Here is a 21139-nt window from a genome sequence, read left to right on the forward strand (position 1 = left end):
GGATACGCGTCTCGTCTTGTCAGCAGGCCTGCTCAACCACTCCGTTACATATTTTTCTATTATAATTTAGAACTTCACAATCAAGGATTGGGTGAATAATATTATAATGAAACAATAAACAATGGAAACATTTGGCAACCCACACTTTTTGCAACAATCTCATCATAATTTTTCGTCAGCACTAAATCTCGACACCAGTTATTCCAAAAAAATCGTGATGATTTAAGTCGGATCAAATACATATAAAATACATATATAAAATACATATATTTAAGTTTTAGAGAAATCTATATATATATATATATATATATATATATATATATATATATATATATATATATATATATATATATATATATATATATATATATATATATATATATATATATATATATATATATAAAATTGAATGTCTCTCTGTGTGTCTCGTATAGGCTCCTATACCACTGAACCGATTACGATGGAACTTTCAGGATTTGTTGTATGCATGTCCGGGAAGATTACTGTGAAAAAATAACGGGAAAACACCTCTTAATAATAATATTCGTAATTACGATTTTACTGACAGCCAGCAGCATAGCTCGGACGTTAAGCTTCTGCTTACCGTCAAGAAGGTGCCGGGTTCTATCCCTGAATGAAAATGAAAATGAGTATGCTGTTGGTCAGACCTGGATTTGTGACTCCAGGTTGATCGTTTCCTATCAGAGTTTGCCAATTTTCTCTGATTTCATTGTTGAAACGGTTCTCGGAAAAAAAATTGGCTAAAAATCCTTCCTACCTACTATGTCACCACTATTTGAAATTTGATGGATGTACAATAAAAATTTATGTACAATTCATAGATGTCTCGTTAATTTGCGAGTTTTTTCAGTGTCTCGCAATTCAACGACTTATAATAAAAAAATGCTGCATTTGTATTTGTAATTGGCCAGGAAGGCGCATTGGGATTTTCCTGTAAGGCCTTCCTGGTATATATGTAAAAATAAAAAATAAAAATAAAAATAAATCTATCCTCCTGTCTACAACGCATCAAGGTCTGTTCATACTTAACAGCACTGCGCGGCTTCAGCACTGCACGAATCCGTTTCAAATATGTCATTTTATTACATTTCTATTCATATCTACCTACACGTCGCGGTCACGTCATGTTTACAGCAATTTGGCCGAGTGCAAGGCAAAATCGGCTTACTTATACATTACAGGCCATGACCATACGGTGCAATATTGCTTACGTCGTATTGTCGAGTACTTGCAAAATGAATGCATACACGTGCATTCGTAGCTACGCGTCAGAATACAAGTCTGCAAAAATGTTTCGACGTTTATCGAATATGAATCACCTGATAAAGAATTCCGATATATGTATGTACATATTTAAATGTTAAAGTCCAAGTGTTCTCTCTGGTTTATTCATGAAAATACTAGTTTGTTCATACACCAAGTATCGGTTCTAGTTTAAGTGCTAACAGTCAAAACCTATCTTCAAATAGACTCACCAGGTGTAGCATGAAACTTTTAACAGTATTTTTTTTTCTTTCAAAGCGCCAAGTATTTAAAAGGGAAATCCTATGGAAACAACATTACAACGATGCTATAATTCCCATTTCCGCTTATACTAAAAGTACTACATCCCAGTGCATAAAAGGACAAACATTTGAAAATACTGAAACTAATGGTTTGAGCATGAACAAAGTAATAATAAATAAGTACATGATTGTGTACCATTTAACTAGCCAGATTTTTTGGTGTATGAACAAACTAGTGTGTCATGAACGAACGAAATGTTCATTTTTTACTGTAGCATTCACAGTACCTTTTAAAAGATAAATAAATGGATCTTTTTGACCATTTACAATCTTATAAAGAAAATACTTAAATAACAACAAAAGGATCTTGAAGATTGTGGAGGAAAGCCGAATGGATGATATTAGATAAATATTTTTAGAAGAATTCGTTTGTTACTCATTTAACATGGATAAGTGCATTCGTTACAGAATTTTACTTAATTAACAGAAACGTCCTTACCAGAAGCAGAAATATCATAATTTAACTTAAGCATAACATTAGCTAAATAAAATACGTTTTTTTTACTCTACATAGCTAATTTTTATTTTATTTATTTTTTATTTTATTAATTGAAAAATCAACAGACAGGATGTACAGAGATAGGTATAAAAAACACAAAAAGTAAATAAATAATATATGTAACACCCGAGTCCAATAATAGATTTTTACAAAAATGAAAAAGATAAATATAAGGAAAACAAATTAAAAAGTGAAGAATAAAGGCATGACAAAATATGTAGTACATTGCATAATTAAACTATAGTATTAAAATATTTGGAAAAGGTTATAAGATAGAATATAAGAAGAAATTGAAATTTACAAATATAAAAAACAAATGAAAAAGGTAAATACAAAATAAACAAATGAAATGGAAAGGAATGAAAGCTATAATATGATTAAATAGCACATTACATAACTAAACTAAAGTATAAAAATAATGGAAATATTGGAAAAATAGAATAGAAGAAAAAATGAATCAATCGGTCAAGATTCTCTTGATGTTAGACCTGAATTGATGTAGGGAAATACCAAACAGATCAACCTCATTCAGCTCTCCGTTAAACATACGATAAACGCGCTGCAGATAAAAATATTTTTGGGAATTAGTATTGAAAGGATCAAGTGAAAAGAGTGTAACGCGTCTAGGGTATCGAACTGGGATTCTGAAATTAACCTTATTCAGTAAATCAGAACAATCAAGGAAACCATTTATGAGCTTAAAGAAGAATATAGCATCAGAATGTCGTCGCCTGACAGAAAGATTGTTAAAAGAAAGGATTTTTAAAATGTCGGAAACAGTAGAATGGGTATAGGTAGGAAAAAGGTAGCGTAAGGATTTAATAAATTTAAGTTGAACTTTCTCAATACAATTAATATGGGATAAATAAAAAGGTGACCAGATAATTGAGGCAAATTCAAGGTGAGACCTTACAAAGGAAAAATAAAGTAATTTTAGTACATAAGGATCATTAAAGGGTTTTGTTGAGCGGAGTAGGAATCCAAGAGATTTAAATGCTTTGTTGGTAATAAAAGAAATATGTTCAGAGAAATCTAGTTTATTATTGAGTATTACACCAAGATCCTTAATAGAAGATGACGTGTTAAGGATTGAATGATTTAATTGATATTGATTAGTAATAATTGACTTATTTCTAGTGAAATTTAAAATAGAGCATTTTTCTAGATTAATAAAAAGATCATTATTTAAACAATATATAGAGAATCTATCTAGATCTTCTTGTATCTTATGACAATCGTCTATGGTGTATATAGGTTTGTAAATTTTTAAATCATCAGCGTAAAGAAGTATAAAGGAATGTTTGAAGATGTATGAGATATCATTAATATAGAGTAAAAAGAATAAGGGACCTAAATGCGACCCTTGTGGGACACCGGAAGGAATATGTCTAAGTGATGATCTAAAACCATTGAGAATTATGATTTGGTGACGATTTAGTATATACGAAGAGATCCAACGAAATAAATTTCCTCGGATTCCAAGGGACCAAAGTTTATTGAGTAAAAGGTTGTGATTGATTTTATCAAAAGCTTTAGAGAAATCCGTATAAACGACGTCTATTTGGATTCGTTTGTCCATATAAGATGTGAGAGTACTAGTGAAATTAAGCAGGTTAGTCTCTACCGATCTCCCCTTAAAAAAACCATGTTGTTCAGGTATAATGTAGTTTTTGAAATTGGAGAAAAGGAAATTATAGATAATTTTTTCAAAGATTTTACTAATGACAGATAGTTTAGATATAGGACGGTAATTCTCAATAAGATTCTTATCACCTTTTTTAAAAATAGGGGTGATGTAAGATAATTTCCAATAGTCAGGAAATTTACCGTTCGACATAGAAAGATTGAAAAGGATTGTTATGGGAAGAGATAATGGGACAGCACATTTAACAAGGAAAAAAGAAGGCAAACCATCACAACCCGCACCAAGATTAACATTGAGAGAGTTGATGTGACTGAGTACAGTAGATAAGTCAAAATGAAAAGTAGATAAGTTACAAGAAGAAGTATCTGTATTAGAGATAGAAAGGTTAATGGTAGAATCACTATTGAAAGTGGAGTCAAAATAGTCAGCAAAAATGGTACAGATTTCAGAACCATGTGAAGCCGACTTATTTCCATAATACATTACGGAAGGATATGAAGAGGAGGTATTTTTTTTTGAATTTATATATGACCAAAATGATTTGGGATTAGTTTTAATATTATTTTGAATAAGAGAAATATAATTTCTAAAGCAGATTAAAGAATATTTTTTAATTCGAGCTCTTAATAGTGAAAAACTTTGATAATCTAAGGGATTTGAATAAATTTTAAATTTTTTATGGAATTTGTTTTTTTCTTTTATTATTTTAATAAGAGACGATGTAAATAAATGCTTTTCTAACCCAATGTCCAATGGAATGGGGCTGCACGACGTTGAAAAAATATAACCACACAATTCCATTCACTGAATCAGTTGATTACTATCATTTTTAGCCTAACCGAAGTTTGTTGAAAACCTTATAGTACCACAGATCAATTCAACTATCATGACTCAACAATCAAAAATCCGTAATATAACAAACATAGATTTCATTTCTCATATACTTTATTGAAAAATATATGAATAGGCATGCATATATGTACATGTGTAATACCTTAAATATGTACCTACATATATAAAAATATCTATAATAGAACTAAATAAAGGCAACGAAGTCAATTTGTAGATTGGATTTGGCTCACTTTTGAAATTAAACCTACCCTATAGAAAGGTCAACCCTCCCACAGTCATGTCGCAAAGCCATGCTCTCAGACAAGGTAAAAAGGGGACTCGAACCACCCCAATTCATTTATTGCATTCGTAATGAATCCACGTATCGACAAAACATTACCATTATGCTGGGTGTATCCTACCGATAGTAAAATATATAAATTTCCGAAATTATTTTTGTGCACGGTTGCAAAGGCCCGACCGATTCTCGGTTCCAATTTTATAACGTCTGTAAAATATATTGCTTTCGTAAATGTATAATATAAATATAATATCTAATTGTAACCAAGTCGCACGACAAGATAGTTTTCCATCGATTCTAATCGGCATTCGCTTCTCGTAGTTTTCCCGGGTATTCGTGTCCGGCTACGATATTGAATTTTAGTAATTTTGTGCGACTTCGGCTATATACATACATATGTGCATATATTATACATATACATACTATCCATAACTTTATTTATCGTGTTCGAACCATGACTCAAATTATAGTCGTTAGCGTGTCACATCACAAAGATTCCTTTGTTAGTTTCTCATTTTATATTGTACTAAACAAACTCCATTCAATCTATGTATGTACATACATACAAATGTATATGCATATTATCATGTGTGTATGTATGTAATATTGAAGAAAAAAATTGGAAAATTTAATTTTACATTTCCCATCCCTCCATACCTCTACAATCATTTGAAAGTTTTTGTTGTACATATACTTAATTTTATATAAATAATAACTAGTGACCATAAGATGGAGAGATTTGCCTACTGACACGTATATAGCAATTTATCTGTCGTAGATATATTTTGTCTGCAAAGATAAAAACCAATAAACTTGATCTAATGGTCCAAATTATGTTCAAAACTTTACAAACCGAACACTACTTTTTGTAACAATATCATATGGGTATACGCAATAATGAATTTAAATTTGACAATATTTTTTTGAACCAAACATGCAAAGAGTTTTTTGTTTGAAAAAGGTCGAGAGATTTTTCTCTCATAGAGTCAGTCGTAGCATTTCTGGCTACGACAAATATGGTAGCTAGAGAAAAACTTAAAAATACTTGTCTGCCGACAAATACCTCCGTCAATGCCAACCGTTGCTCAAATTCATAATTATTGTCATAATTAGTGTCCGGACCCACAGCGCGCCGATTGCTGGAAAAAGCACGGTCTGTATCCGTAGTCTAGCCATAACTAGACATCGGGACATTGTTGTTCGTTTCTTTAAAAAAACATGTTTTTACAAGCTTTTCTTGCTTTCTTGATTTGAACACTAATGGAATGGTCTATTGTTATTTTACAATTGCCCTAACTGTAAGCCTATTTCTAGTCGTGACTAGTCTTCGGCGTTGGCTGAGTGCTTTTCAAATAAAAATAGACCACTCCATTAGTGTCAAAAGGAAGAAAGCAAAAAAGTGAATCATTTTTTGTGCAAAAAGCATCGTCCCAACGCCGATGTTTGGTCATACCCAGTGGCGGCTGGTGAACAATAACATACATTAGAAGCTCACTATTTTCAAAAATTAAGGCGAAAAAAAAACGACCTTCAATAACCAAACGAAGTCATTAACCAGACTAAGGCTAAGAGCAGTTGCTTTTGACGCAAAAAATGGTTCACTATTGTTATTTTTTTAGAAAAACTATGCCTTTTTGCTCCCTTGCTTTGAACACAAATGGAACGCCTTATTTGAAAAGCATCTTTCTGACACCGATCTTTGATCATGACCAGACTTAAACGGCCAGGATGCCTTTACCCACAAAAAATGGTTCACTATTGTCAACCTTTTTTATCTTAATTTGTAGGACATTAGTAATTGACAATAGTGAACGATTTTTGTGGGTTTAAGTATCCTGGCCGACTAAGTCTGGTCATGACCATGAAACGTCACGTATTCATATGTAGTATCAAAACAGTAATGGATAAGTAAAATAGCACACAATACTTACGTGGATACTGGATAACGTGTCATTTTAAAACGGGCAAATTGCGTTTGAAATTGGCACATGCACAACCAGAACAACCTAATTCGACCCAATGCACTTTGCTTAATTTATGTTGCGAAATAATATCAAGTTTTGCATCAGCCTTGAGTCGTTCACGTACATACTACATTATCTGTTTATTCGAGCGTTTTTGACATGGAACTCGAAATTAGAAAACTTTTCTTCGAAAATGTCATAACCAAGACACGAGTGGTGGGTTTTATTATTATTATTATGCAACGCAAATTTTAAAATTTAACGAATAAAAGCCAATACATTGCGATTTTTCCACTTGATCGTTGTATCCATTTTGTACGCGTATTTATAATACTATCAATTTGGCGAAAATGTCAACAGATAATTGATGTAGCTTTGGTATGAGCCAACGTTTAACATGAATATCGTGATAATAGAGCCCTGCATAAAATACTATACGACATTCGAAACCGTCACGCGATGTTTCCCTTTGTATCGTCCCTTCATCATAATAAATAAAAATAAAAAAAAGTTTAACCGAAAGTATCAAAAGAATTCGCCGAATTATTGAGTTAAAAATCGGTTTCAAATAATCCAGCGATTCTGAAACTGCGTGCAGGGAGATGTTAATAACTAAAGGTGCAAACACACAGAATCGTACGCGGCACAAGTTTTTTTGTTAGATAGTTTTGCATATGTAAAAAATATGCTAGCACGCCTAATCAATGCTAGGCCAAAACTCATCCCCTGGAGTTTTTTCGATGGTATATTTTCTTTATATTGACAAAAGTTTGAGAGTGATATATAACGGTGAATCCCATATTTGCAGAAATTTAAAAGAAATTTGTCGAAATAATAAGAAATACCAAGTACGAATCAACAATGACACATGTAAGATACGCCCATTCACAGCTGGAGTCTACTTAGGAATGCCGTACCGTACGATTCTGTGTGCCTGCGCCTTAAGAGGGCTGGACCCTAACGCCTTGTCCATACAAACGTATTAGACTTCTCCCTTCCTCAATTATGGCACTAGAGAAATTATTTTTTAATATGCTATTTACATACATAAATCCACCATAGGCATCGGCAACTTGCCCAGCCCCAAAAGGATACTGCTGTGATTTCAATATTGGCCTGATCAGAGCAAACTACTCACTTATAACTTATAAGTACATACATGTAAAGATAAGGCTATGCATGGTAGTAGTGAAACTCATTTCTCGTCCATTAAAATGTTTTAAAAACATGATGTCGTGCATACAAAATAAAAAATTTCGTTTTTATTTGTTGTTATTTAAAGAATCAGTATGGGAAAAATGACGAAAGATAAAATTTAGTATAAAAAGAAGATGTTAAATTCAAGTACATATAAAGTAGCTCATTTTTCGTGCGAGTCTTAAAAATTTGCGATCAATTTTGCAAAAGAAGTTTCACTTTATATTATTGAGGACATTATCATTTTAACAACAGAATATAATTTTTTCTAGCTATTTAGAAATGTATTGTATATGTTGTATAAAAACAAAATCATTTAACATGAATTCCACTTTCTTTCATAACTTTAATATCATTCAAGCATTTCATTCCCCATGTCACGGAATATTCTTACAAAAATATTCACTACTAGCCACTTCCTTCTTCAAAAATGTTATTTATTACTACACGAACCTCCAAAGAGAATTTTTTATAACAGTTCAAGAATTCCTATTATATAAAATAATGTCCTATCATATAAATATATACGCACATGTAAGGACATACATACATATGTAATATTCACATAAGAAATCGCCGAAATTGTCAGCTCAGGTCAATACTTCGTAGCACCGTTTTACGTCAACAGAATAAAATGGTTTAAATTCGAATTTCGATCGGAAATTTTTTCAATGGTGCAAAACATCGATCGATGAAACCCTCGGGACAGTGCAAAGCCTTGAACGATAAGCTGAAAACCGGTCGTTAAGTGCATTTCGAATTTACAAAACCGGACGGACCCCCTACCCATACCCCCACGAACTTGATATATTTCTACAAAAATCGTCTACTGTCTTATTGTTCGTCTTTGGACTCGTTCGCAACCACCGCATATCCGTACTTCCAATATGAATAAATTCGTAAGAACACTTTCAAAGACCAAAACTAACCCATCATATACCTGACCAAACTTCACCAAACCGTATACAATTTCAGATTTTCATCGCTCTGTGCTTAGTAGCATCAGCTCTTTGCAAACCCGCTGAAAACGAATACAGAAGACGTGAATTGACCGATGGCGAGTTGGCAGAAGCAGCTGCTGCCAAATACCACTTCGCATCTGATGTTCAAGATGGCATCAGCGACTTGACCCAGCAGCGAGAGGAAATTCGTGATGGTCTCAAAGTTAAAGGATTCTACTCCTACAGTGATGGTCACTCCAAGAGGAAAGTTACATACGAAGCTGATGAAAATGGATACAGAGTTATCTCGTAAGTTTAATTTTTTTTTTTTGTAAATCAGAAGCTTTTTTATTGTTTTAATTGTTTGATTTCTTTGCTTCAGGGAAGAAGCTGAGCCTTTGGAAGGACCGCAAGTTAATCCCGAAGGAGTTGCTAATATCCACACTGTTGCTCACGGAAACGAAGTCAGCTATTCAGTAGAAGGCGATGATAAAACTAGACATGCCAAAAATTCGCCTTAATTTTGTAATGTGAAAGTTTTTATACTGTACATTGAGATCAAAAAACAAAATAAAAAATAATTCAAATTAAATCATCATTTGTTTTCATGTATTAAACGAGTCCTTGTAAAACTTATATAGAATTAAGTACATTTCAATTTTTTTAAAGCACACTCATAAATATTTAATGAATTAAGAAAATTGCTTATGGTACCTATATTATAGTACATATAGTACATACATATATGTATACGCAAGTCGTTAAACAATAAAAGCAGATTTTATTATATTATTATTTATTTAGAAAATTTCAATTCAACTGTTGCTTAATACTCGAAGTAAGTTTTAATGTAATACATCATAAATGATTTACATATATATATTTGGAATGTTCAATGAAGCAGTGACCAAATACTGTTTATACATAATGTAACTGACATTTGTCATACGCTGGCATACATACATATGTACCTATGTACATTCAAATTTTCACAATTTATTCAAAAGTAAACTTCATTGACTGTGAATCAATGAATACGATTTATTCTTTCATATAATACTATGGAGAATGAATATGATATTTAGAATAGAACACATTTTTAAAATAGAAATAGGAAAATAGGATGTATGTGTATTTTGACTAAATATACACTTCATATTTCTCTGGTTCGTCTTATGACGTTACGAATAAAAATGTTCATTGCAAATTGCATTTAAAATTACTGATATTTCCTGATCGATTCACAATGATGCTCATTCATTATGAAAATTTTCAAATTACGCATACATTGTTAATGACGCCACACGATAATCGCTATTTAAGAAATAATTATTACCTTCAGTCAAATAATAAATGTATCATTTCATTGATAATAACACAGATGGAAAATGAATCTCATTAATAAGTCAATAAGGTTAAATAGAAAATTAAATGGCCAGTAGCGCCTTCAGGTGAATACAGGCGTAGAGGTCTGTAGACAAATCAGCAGACAAATCTACACCAATTTGCCTACCACACAAATTTTTCATAAACCAGCAACTTCTCTGCCAAAATATAGCACTAATTCACAACACAATACAATTGATTAGTGACTGTTTTTCATTGAATTTGTTTTGGTGATTTAAATCAAACAGCAATATTTTTTAAATGAAAAATAAACTTTTCTTTATTTCTTTAATTAAAAATGCTTGGAAGAAGTGGCATAGCTGATGGACCCCGGAAAGTTTGACAATTTTATATCATAAAAATACGAAAAATAAATAAGATGAAAACAATCTTCAAAAAATTTATATACATATAATAAATAATAAAAACTGAAAATGGAGGAACATAAGTAACAAAAAAAATACAATGAGAGTAAACCGAAAAAGAAGAACCCATGATTTTTAGGAAATCATCAAGCATATTTTTTATTATAGGGTGCTAATTAGTTGAAATTTAATTTTGACCATATTCATTTTCATAAAAATAATGTACACTCATAACAAATATGTGGGTCTCCGTCACGGGCCCGAATGTGAAACGCCCGAAAACGCAAATATCGGAAGGCAAAGATCGAAAATCGAAAGATCTTAAGTCGAAAGATAAAAAAAGGGTGCATGGTAAACGGTACATACTCACTTAATTTGCGCGAGCAGGATACAACAGGAACAAGAGGAACAGGCTTTTCCTCCCGTATTCTGCGCGCGCACGTTATTGCTCGTGAGATTTAAAATCACTAAAACCCACAAAGTCATCATGGGATTAGACCACTAGAAGCAGTGGCGGAGCCACCCCATTTACAAAGGACCCAAATTTATATATCTAATATATAATTTCGAAAGAGACTTTGTGACTATGTATGTATGTATGTGTGTACATATGTAACTATTATTGGTTCGTAAATCCGTGACGTCATCGAACAAATGAATATTCAAATAAATTTAAATGAAATTAAACTATTCAAATAAATTTAATAAAATGTTTACTATTATTTTGGCCATGTTTAAGCGGTTTATATTACAAATACCGAGCTAAGCCGGGTAAAAACACTAGTATTCAATATATGTATATATACATATATACATACATAATTAATCATTTCCCGACTTAAAAATTTAGAAAGAAATAAAAATGACTCGAATTATACACTTATACGTATACATATATGTACATACCATCAATATACAAAAATAATAAAAAGCTTGTGAAAATAATATTATTAGTAACTTAAAAATTATAAAAGAAACTCAATCGGACAATGCATATGAAGTAAACTCGCATTGCTGGCTTTTGAACACAAACAATAATCAAAAATGGAGTTTTAATAACATAATAGTGATTTTGCAAACCTTAGAATTTTTGAAATCGGTGAGTTTAGTTAAATTTACTGTATTTATAATTCAATCTGAATGTGTACCAACAAATAATTACAATTATTTCATTTCATATTTTTAAAAATCACGACAAGGAATGAATAATTTTTGCAAGACGGTCCAAAAATCTTAACTTTGTTGACAATTTTAATTTTAACCACTCTATTCGTAAAAACGGATTTTCCAATTATTTTGTAATAAATATATTTTTGGAGTGAGGGAGTATAACTGTCTGTCTGTCACGTATGCGTTCCTATACCATTCAACCTATTGCGATGAAACTTACATGAGTTATTGTGTGTATGCCCGCGATGGTTTCTGTAAAACATCGCCCCAAAACGGGAACGGAAATATATGAATGAGTGGCATTACAACAATTTAAAATGTGTTCACATCGCCACCTGCGTTGTTAGGGTAAAATAAATAATTGAAGAATTTCGCCGCGTGCGTTTTTCCGACAAATTGTCATTACTGTAATTTAATTTGATTATTAAATATTAATTTGAAACGAAGCATTTACTTATCGAAACACATCGAGAAACTGTGCCATTGCAACGCATGCCGGGTTCAGCTAGTTAACAATAAAAACAAACGAATCATATTAAAATTCTAGACACTTCTTCATGACATACCTAAAATATATTTTCCAATTTCTACATATCTTACGCATCCATAATCATCAAACTAGTTAAACTAGCGTGCACACTCATTTTATGATCACGCAAAAATTTCACTGTGACAACGCAATCACTGTGACATTTAGCCAGGGCTATCAGTGTATATACACATGTATGTATGTAATATTTAATAGCTTCGGGGGATGCAAAACGACGATCGCGAATGTATAAAAGTAGGCGGTTTGCCTTGCACTTGCAGCAGTTGCTGATTGACGACGAAATGGCCACCACCATCATGGAGACGATCCTGCTCGGTTTGTTGTGCTTGGCGGCCTTCAGCGAGGCCATGCCCCAGTCGAAACCTCTTCGCAAGATCCACATCCAAGGCAGACCCATCGAAGGTCGAGAAATTAACAGAGACAGGACCTCCATCCCCAATGCCCCAGCTCTAGAAGAAGAGAGCAAATTGGAAGGTTTCAAAGCTTTGAATGTCGCTCCAGTCGTCGCACACAGGCGCACATCTGTAAGTAACCATTTTTACGAGGGTTTTCCATGTTTTTCAATCTAATATATAATTTCGAAAGAGACTTTGTATGTAAGATTTAATGTATGTAAGGTTTGTGTGGTAGAATCAAGAAAAAACCTGTACATATATTGTTTGTTATCGATATTTTCTCTTGGAAAACACATGAGTATTTAGCGCCATTTATTTAATAAATGAATTAGTTTTTCTATTACTGTTTTATATTGTTTGTAGGTATGTAGTTAGTTTTTAGCCCGATGAAATTTTCATCGGGTCTATTGCTAGTATTCAATATATAAACTTTACCACTGTTTATTGAACTGTAATTTTATATGAAAATGAAAACACCAGAGTTTCTGTTTTAAAAATATTAATTTATTTCATCACGTGTTGTTTGTACGTATGTACATACATTCACTTTGTAAACATCATTGAAATTGACAATAGCTTCGTTAATGATGGTCATGTATAGGACTTCACATTGAATTTGATATATTTTTCGCACTAATTTAAGGGCTGGGCCGCACCGTGCAACTTTGTCGGCCGACTAGTTGCGCGACATGAAAAAATGTATGGAAATGTGTGCGACAAACAAATTGACGGATGTGGCAGGTCCCATCTACCTGCATGCATTGGTCTAGTCGCCCTCAACCAAGTCGCTCGCAAGTCGCACGGTACGGCCCGGCACTATAGCAATAAAGCGGATTGACTATAAGTCACCAGGCCAACTAATTTTTACAAGGCTTTTCTATGTTTTACTTCGCAAATGTTTGAGCTCAAATTCCTAGTCTTCCGATCGTTTTGAAACCTTGCCATATTGCGCGGTTTGGTCAACGGTGAAAATTTCAATCGATTTTTATAGTTCGATGGTGAAAAATAATCGTAATATACTGGTCTAAATTTGTCTAATTTTTGGAGATGGTGACGTTTGATAGCCAGTAGTCTTATATGTCTGACTTTCCGCCACCTTCTCGTTTTGTCAAATTTTAATTGTTTAAACGCCTATAACTTTATCTTTTTCACACTATATCTTATAAAATTTGCATTATTGGCTCTCATTATCTCTCATGTATATTTTTACTTCGTCATATAATGAACGTTATTATTCTTACAAAGTATTCTTATTCTACTGAAATATTTCAAGCCCTCACATAATATACGTAGTTATACATACATCAAAACCACTATTGTAAAATAATGCTCATCCACTGTTACAGGACGAAGAAGCTGAACTTTTCAGAAAGCAAGCTGAAGGTGCCCACTACTCTTTCGACAGCTCTATCGATGATGGCATCAATGGTCAGTCTCACTCACGCACAGAAACTAGGGATGGTTTGAATGTACAAGGAATGTATTCGTACAATGATGGATATTATAAGAGGACTGTATACTATGAAGCTGATGATAAAGGATACAGAATTGTCAAGTAAGTAGATTTTTTTATTTCAGCTGCTTAAAGTACATACATACATACAAAGCTTAAACACATCTAAAATTGTTTACAGGGAAGAGAATGAACCAGTCGGAGATGGTCCAGTCTACGACAAGAACGGTGAAGCATACGTGAAATCATCGCTTGGATCAGAGTACACAATTACAGTCGACGATATTCAGAAAGTTCCTGAAAAAATAAATGTTCGCGTCGCCGATTCATAAATATTATATATTTATAGCTAATTGTTTAAATTAATGATAAATAAAAACACTTGTACATAAACTGCACAAACTTTAAAAAATCACAAATGATTTTCAATCCTCTTTTTCGTGCAGTTGAATTGGCCTAAAACCGAGCAATTTTTCCTCAACTTCAGGTCTGTAGGGTTTTACTGTTTTTACATCGATGAACCTGTTATGGTTTGGAAATTTCCCTCTTCCAAAATTCTTTGGCATAGCACGTCGTTCTATTTTTTCAAAATAGCTTTTAAGATCTTCGCAACCATACAAAATGTCGTCGTTAATATTTTCTAATTCCGTACATGGAATGATTTCTTCTTGAGAGGAAACTGAATACGTAGCATTAATCTACAAAGTTACATATGGATTAAAATATGTATTACACATATTACACATTTATAAATAAAAAACCTCGTTATAATGTTGTTCGGTTGAAACTTCAGATTCAGGAGGAGATGACGGTGATGATATAATTTCAGATTCTTGATTTGCTTTATCACGAGCAGCATTTATATCCATTAAATCGTTTGCCCTTTTTAATAACAACTGTTGAGCTTCTGGATAGTAATCCAGCACAGAATTAAAGTCAAATTTGTTCAAAACGAATATATTGGTAAATGAACGGGATCTGAATGAAATAAAATACTTTAAAAAATAGTTCTACATGATTTATGTAATTATTCAGGAATAGCCAAACTTAAAATACCTAACATCAGCAGTTCTACGGTTGATACCGTTTATATTCAGAAGACTAATTTCACCAAATACCGAACCTTCTTGAAGAGTTGCTATGACTTCACTGTTATCAGATCCACTCATAACCTAAAACGACACAATTTATATAAAAACTACTAAATTCGCTACTTTTGAAAACATCACAGAACATACTTCAACTTCCCCTCTCTTCAAAATATACATCTCCCTTCCAACGTCTCCCTTCCGACAGATTATATCTCCTGGCAAGAAGATTACAGACCTCAACTTCAAAACGAGATCTCGCAGCACTGCCTGTTCGCAATCAGTGAACAATTTAACTTTGCTTAAAGTCTGGATGTGCATACTGATGGCCAATTCAGTTTTAAGATTTACTGGCAAATCGTCAAGCGCTCTAGAATCATCTAAAAAAAACAATAAATAAAAACAATACATTGAAAAACGTATCAAAAAATCAGTGCAAAAATTATACCCAAAGTTCCATGCTGTTTCCAAGTAAAGTCAAACCAAGATGTGACCCTGTTTTGCAAATCAATGGGTATGTTCAATTCGCGCATACACTTCATTGTCTCCGCCAGAAGCTTCCTATACTCGGTCTGTACAAGTTTAACCAATCGATTTATCTCGAACCATAAAACCCGTGTATTACGTGCAATAGAAAAGAACTAACCTGCGATTTAGTAGCGGTAATTATGATGTACCTTATTTGACCTACTAGGAGGGCAAACACGCAAACCCCCATTAACCAAGCGAACGTCATGTAAACATACTCCAATTTGTTTTCCGGTTTGGGATTCTTGCCTATGGAAGTCGAAGTTTTCGTAGCAAAATAGAAACATCTGACGTAAGCATTTCCTTCGCCGTTGTAGACCCAGCCGTTGTAACCGATTCCTTCGAACGAGCTCATCATGTAATAGGAGCAAGCGTTCAGATGGATCAAATAGAATGTGTAAATCAACGTGCGAGCCACTCGAATCTGAACAAGTATAAAAATACACAAGGAATTAGGATTAAATAGCGCATTGTACACGATTGTAAATATTAATTAAAGGAGGACCATTTTATGTTGAGAATCGCTGAAACAAGTGTCACTTTTTTACATCCATAAAATTATATTTGCTGTCAAAATAACATCAATGAATCTAATATATTTTAATATTCCTCAATAATATAACAATATTTGTACTATCGAGGAAATTTTCTATACGTTCCATAATTGTAAGCAAAATTAATAAACAAATTTAATTATGGTTTTGGCTATTTGTAGGTACCATATCTGCGAATTATTGGCTATTTGCAGGTACTATATCTGCAAATTATTGGCTATTTGCAGGTACTATATCTGCGACAGGCGCAAAGCCTTCTGCGCATGTGCGTGAACTTATAATCCGATTATAATTACTTACATTTAATGTATGCTAGACTTGTTTAATCAATCGTTCATTATACATGAGGCAAATAAATTTCGCACGTTATTATAATAGATTTATATCATTTAGCTAGTTCGAACTAAATTTTAAGAGGTTTAAAACAAAATTTTAACAGTAAACACGTTGACAGTGACAGTTCACGCGCATGTGCAGAAGGCTTTGCGCCTGTCGCAGATATAGTACCTGCAAATAGCCAATAATTCGGAGATATAGTACCCGCAAATAGCCAATAATTTGCAGATATAGTACCTGCAAATAGCCACAACCTTTAATAATTATTTGAAAAAAATATATATTTACGAATGATTATCCTTTTGATAACAAAATCTAATCTTTGCGTATTTTATCGTCATTTAGTTCGTCAGTTAATAATAATCGTAACAGTATTTGAGTAAAGAAACTTATTGAATTTTTTTATTATGCTGAAAGAACTACATATATATGATTTACAATAGAATCGATTCAGCCATTGCCAAATTAAAAACCTTCATTTCCATAAACAAACAGATAAGTACATATATAAAGAAGAGATAAAATTAAATACTCACAATCAATGGAGAAGACAACATTTTATCTAAAGAGTTGAAGAATTGGGAAAAAGTTTGCGCTTTGCACATGCGTGGAAGCCGCAAAACTACAGCTGATGTACCAAAGTATAAATATAAAATTTCAAGCGGCAAAAGTGATATAACATCCATCTGAAAATTAATAATATATAAATCAAATTTATAATTAAAATTCAATATTATCCAACAATAAAACAACATACCTTGAACAAAAACGATCTGTGATAATTCTCTTTGGTGATTTGCGGATCTTTGATCCAACATCCGTCGGTGATGAAGGAGACGCGAGGCTTCATCATCACGACGTCGATCAAATAAATGACATCGCAAACAGCGTCGAACACCAACCAAATTGGCGTGTTTTCTGGAGTTTGGTAAGGAAACGATGCTCTCAAAGGGACGACGATCAAATTGTATATGTAGCACAAGGAGACCGTGAACAGCCACATGAAGTGCATGACACCTGCAATGAATGATAATGAATACATGATCGTATCGTCTGTAATCCATGACCTGTATTGGTATTGAGTATCACCGTGAGGATCGATAACTGAGCGACAGTTTGCGAAATTCAATATCTCCTTGAATGTGTACTTCCTTCCGCAACAGGATATCGGAAATTGCATTTCCGATTCTTCCGCTGGGAACCTGCGATAATAAAAATAATTCGATTCGATGTTCATTTTATAAATACAGGTAGAAAAAAATGTGGTGTATTTACTGCTGCTCGTTCTGATTGTCTTGGTTTGCAGATCTGTCTTTGGACTGTTTGGAGATTGAAAATCTTCCAGTAATTCGCTGCAAGAAAGAACCAACCATTTCCCGATTGTTTTCATCAGTACTAAAATTCAAATAAATAATATTGGCTTCAATATTTAAACTACACAATTACGATTGGATATGTCCAACAATGTCGAAGTGCCCATTATTTTCATATTTTGGTTTGAAAGACGACAGGTACAATATCGCAGGCCCGGCCCGAGGGTATATGGCTACCCTAGGCAAATAGGTTTAAGCGTCCCCCTATTAAATTTTTAAGCAATAAATTTCGTGAAAGATCTTGAAATTTTATGTTGAAGAAAAATATATTAAGACAAAAAAAAGTTTTTTAAAAACATAACTCTTCTATAATTTGTATATAAAATTATTATTTTGAATAAAAACAATAATTTTATTTTACTACCGCCATCTATGTTTAAAACTAATAAACAAACGATGGATAAACGTCAACGACTATCTCGCCGGGCAGATATCAAACGCGTCTTACACGTTATTTTTGCACCATCGTAATGGCGGAGAATCCATTTACTTATATTGATGACCAAAATGAGCAATATGACAGAAGTATGAAAACGATCGGATAAGAGGCAAACTTTTTCCTGAATTGTAATCGTAAGTGAAACGTAAAGGAGGTATGTAATAATAATAATAATAATAATAAAAACAAAACCTAGCAACGTCGGCCCTAGGTATATGTATGTATCTGCCTATTCCTAAATCCAAACAATAAACATCTACATATATAATATACCCTTTTTTAGCACAAATTCATTAACGGTCTTAATTACAGTACCATATACATAGATAGCATACCAAGTTTGATAGTCCAAATTTGATCTTACACAATTTAGGGATTCCAAAATAACCGACATTTGTCATCTATTTATTTAAGCAATTACTGCAGTAAAATTTAATTAATTACCTATAAAATTTAATCAATTGATTTAATTACTATTGTAAGTCAGGAGAAAAATATTATAAATTTTCATATTATAAAATACTAGCTGTATTAATCGGCTTCGCTCGGTATTTGTAATATTAACTGCTTAAACATGACTAATCTAATATTAAACAGTTTATTCAGAAAAAAGAAAATAATAATAATAAATTTTGTTTTTTTTACTTATTTTTTTGCCTTCTAGGGCTTCGCCCTCAGCGCCCCCTGAACCTTTTGCCGTCAATCGCTTTGCCCTCGGCGGCTCCTGAGCCTTTGCCATCTAGGGCTTAGCCCTCGGCGCTCCCCTGAGCCTTTGCCCTTTAAAAAATAAATCGAATCGGCGCCTATGAATCTAAAAAAAAAATCGAATCATTGGTCGATGACGGCTGCGCCCCCTGCCCCCCCTTCTGGACCCCATGGCCCCCAACAAAAATGTTGACTCATTTTTCGACCAATTCATATAAACTGGCGAATGTTTTCTTCTAAAAAAATTCAACTAACATAAATTTGAAACGAATATATGTATGTATATTCAGTACTACCAATACTTCATTCTGTACTGCCGGTAGTACCGAAGGTCGAATTCTGACCAAAAACTGGTAGAACCGGTTTCGGCAGTACCGGTATTGGAATCCCTATGTACGCATATACATTATCTTATATGCATATTATGTATATAAAATATTATATAGGTATACAAAAACCTTTGCTGGTTTCTTTTCAATGAGTGTCGCTGAATAAGAAACTCGTAACGACTCTGCGTGATACTATTATTAGTCGTAACTGCCCATTGTTATCTTTGATAATTAAATACAAATTGAATTAAAAACATTGACACAATCAATAATATCGTAATTTTCAAACGTAGACAAGGACACTTATACATACATATGTATGTACATCTATGTATGTACATATATCTCGTACCTTTCTTCGATTTTATCGTCATCTTCGTCGCCTGAACACGCTCGAATCGGATTACAAGCAGGAGTAACCAAATATGGTTCCACTTTACACGAATTGAACACTGCGATTGGTTCAGAGCTCGTAGATTCTCTCAATCGAAGCCTGAAATGATGTTTTATTGATATTTTCTATATTTTCATTTTTTTATTTGGAATTCTTATTAAGTTTACCATTTCCGGATGAACGACTTCGGAGTTTGAGATGAGGGCGTATCCTCTGTCCATGCATCCACATTATCTGAAGGCCCTTGTTCCCTCATTATATGTAGCTTTTGACTTAAGGGTACTTTATTTACTAAAATCATTAATGCTTCTTAAAACTTTGATTGCGAACGTTCATTTTAACCCGTGCGAGTCAACTAAAACCGATCTAGCAACAGGTGGTCTCCGTTCGGAGTTCGTTTTTTGCAGGACACTTTCTCAATTTTTGGTGTAGTTTTCGGTGAATTTCACTAGTGCGATTTGTCAATCGATTGAATTTACTAATATGCGGGTATAACTGTACTGTTTTTTCTTTCGCGGGCAGGATAATACGATATTTAACGAGTGAACACGTCTAAAGGTTAATTGCAACTGTCGTATGTATGTACTACTGAGCAATGGGGGGTTTGATGGAGGCATGCGCATTGGAAACAATACTCACAGAAATAGATTCTATTTGCTCTGTGTATACTACTTTTATAATTACAATGACGCACATATCTTCTTGATTGTGAGAGTATTGCATTTTGTGAGGAAATTATTCTGGGAAAAAAAACAATTGTGGGAATGATCATGGAAAATTTACAGGTGCTCGGTGTTAGAATAAATTTAATATTTTTGAGCAGTTTTATTTAAAAAGAAGGTTTTCCATTTTTGTATTTCCTTAAAAAATTGTTCTCATCGATGATTTATCAAATCTTTTTATTGTTCATATATTACGTATGTTAAGGTGACCATTCGTACTGTTTTTGCCAGTACAGTACTGGTTTTTCGAGTATCTGTCCTGGTAAGTCGTGAAATAAAACCAGTACACTTCTTTTATCTTATAGATGAATTTAAATTTATGTATGTACAAAGCCTTCAGTAAAATGTCTCTACAACAATATTGGCAAATTAGTCAAATATTATCTTC

The 21139-nt window shown here is 33.0% G+C and overlaps 3 protein-coding genes across 4 annotated transcripts; 2 read left to right on the top strand and 1 right to left on the bottom strand.

Moving 5' to 3' along the window:
- The first annotated feature begins 8910 nt into the window (after positions 1-8910).
- LOC143921597 (uncharacterized) lies at positions 8911-9485 on the top strand. Its single transcript, XM_077444947.1, has 3 exons — positions 8911-8922; positions 8999-9273; positions 9347-9485. The coding sequence occupies exons 1-3, from the start codon at positions 8911-8913 to the stop codon at positions 9483-9485; spliced, it is 426 nt and encodes a 141-aa protein (XP_077301073.1).
- Positions 9486-12659: 3174 nt separating this feature from the next.
- LOC143921598 (uncharacterized) lies at positions 12660-14741 on the top strand. Its single transcript, XM_077444948.1, has 3 exons — positions 12660-12959; positions 14177-14385; positions 14465-14741. The coding sequence occupies exons 1-3, from the start codon at positions 12660-12662 to the stop codon at positions 14613-14615; spliced, it is 660 nt and encodes a 219-aa protein (XP_077301074.1). The 3' UTR covers positions 14616-14741.
- CngB (Cyclic nucleotide-gated ion channel subunit B) lies at positions 14381-20600 on the bottom strand. Of its 2 annotated transcripts, none has more exons than XM_077444253.1 (13): positions 20197-20600; positions 19988-20128; positions 18065-18184; positions 17879-17991; positions 17547-17806; positions 17326-17475; positions 16018-16323; positions 15820-15943; positions 15522-15751; positions 15340-15455; positions 15045-15261; positions 14672-14981; positions 14381-14580 (listed from the first exon to the last, which is right to left on the bottom strand). In XM_077444253.1, exons 1-12 carry the CDS (start codon positions 20328-20330, stop codon positions 14709-14711), a joined length of 2184 nt encoding a protein of 727 aa, XP_077300379.1. In that variant the 5' UTR covers positions 20331-20600; the 3' UTR covers positions 14381-14580; positions 14672-14708. The 2 variants fall into 2 exon arrangements, with proteins under 2 accessions (XP_077300379.1, XP_077300378.1); XM_077444252.1 differs by having other exon boundaries at positions 14382-14580; positions 14687-14981.
- Between the last annotated feature and the right edge of the window lie 539 nt (positions 20601-21139).

This window comes from Arctopsyche grandis, chromosome 13, assembly GCF_051622035.1.
Source record: "Arctopsyche grandis isolate Sample6627 chromosome 13, ASM5162203v2, whole genome shotgun sequence".
Lineage (NCBI taxonomy): Eukaryota > Metazoa > Arthropoda > Insecta > Trichoptera > Hydropsychidae > Arctopsyche > Arctopsyche grandis.

Coding starts and splice junctions, on each gene's coding strand:
- LOC143921597 (XM_077444947.1), top strand. Junction 9,274..9,346: donor AATGGATACAGAGTTATCTC/GTAAGTTTAATT, acceptor TCTTTGCTTCAG/GGAAGAAGCTGAGCCTTTGG.
- LOC143921598 (XM_077444948.1), top strand. CDS start 12,660: ATGTATAAAAGTAGGCGGTTTGCCTTGCACTTGCAGCAGTTGCTGATT. Junction 12,960..14,176: donor TCGCACACAGGCGCACATCT/GTAAGTAACCAT, acceptor CCACTGTTACAG/GACGAAGAAGCTGAACTTTT. Junction 14,386..14,464: donor AAAGGATACAGAATTGTCAA/GTAAGTAGATTT, acceptor AATTGTTTACAG/GGAAGAGAATGAACCAGTCG.
- CngB (XM_077444253.1), bottom strand. CDS start 20,330: ATGATTTTAGTAAATAAAGTACCCTTAAGTCAAAAGCTACATATAATG. Junction 17,992..18,064: donor GACAATCAGAACGAGCAGCA/GTAAATACACCA, acceptor TTATTATCGCAG/GTTCCCAGCGGAAGAATCGG. Junction 15,944..16,017: donor TTACCGCTACTAAATCGCAG/GTTAGTTCTTTT, acceptor AAACTTGTACAG/ACCGAGTATAGGAAGCTTCT.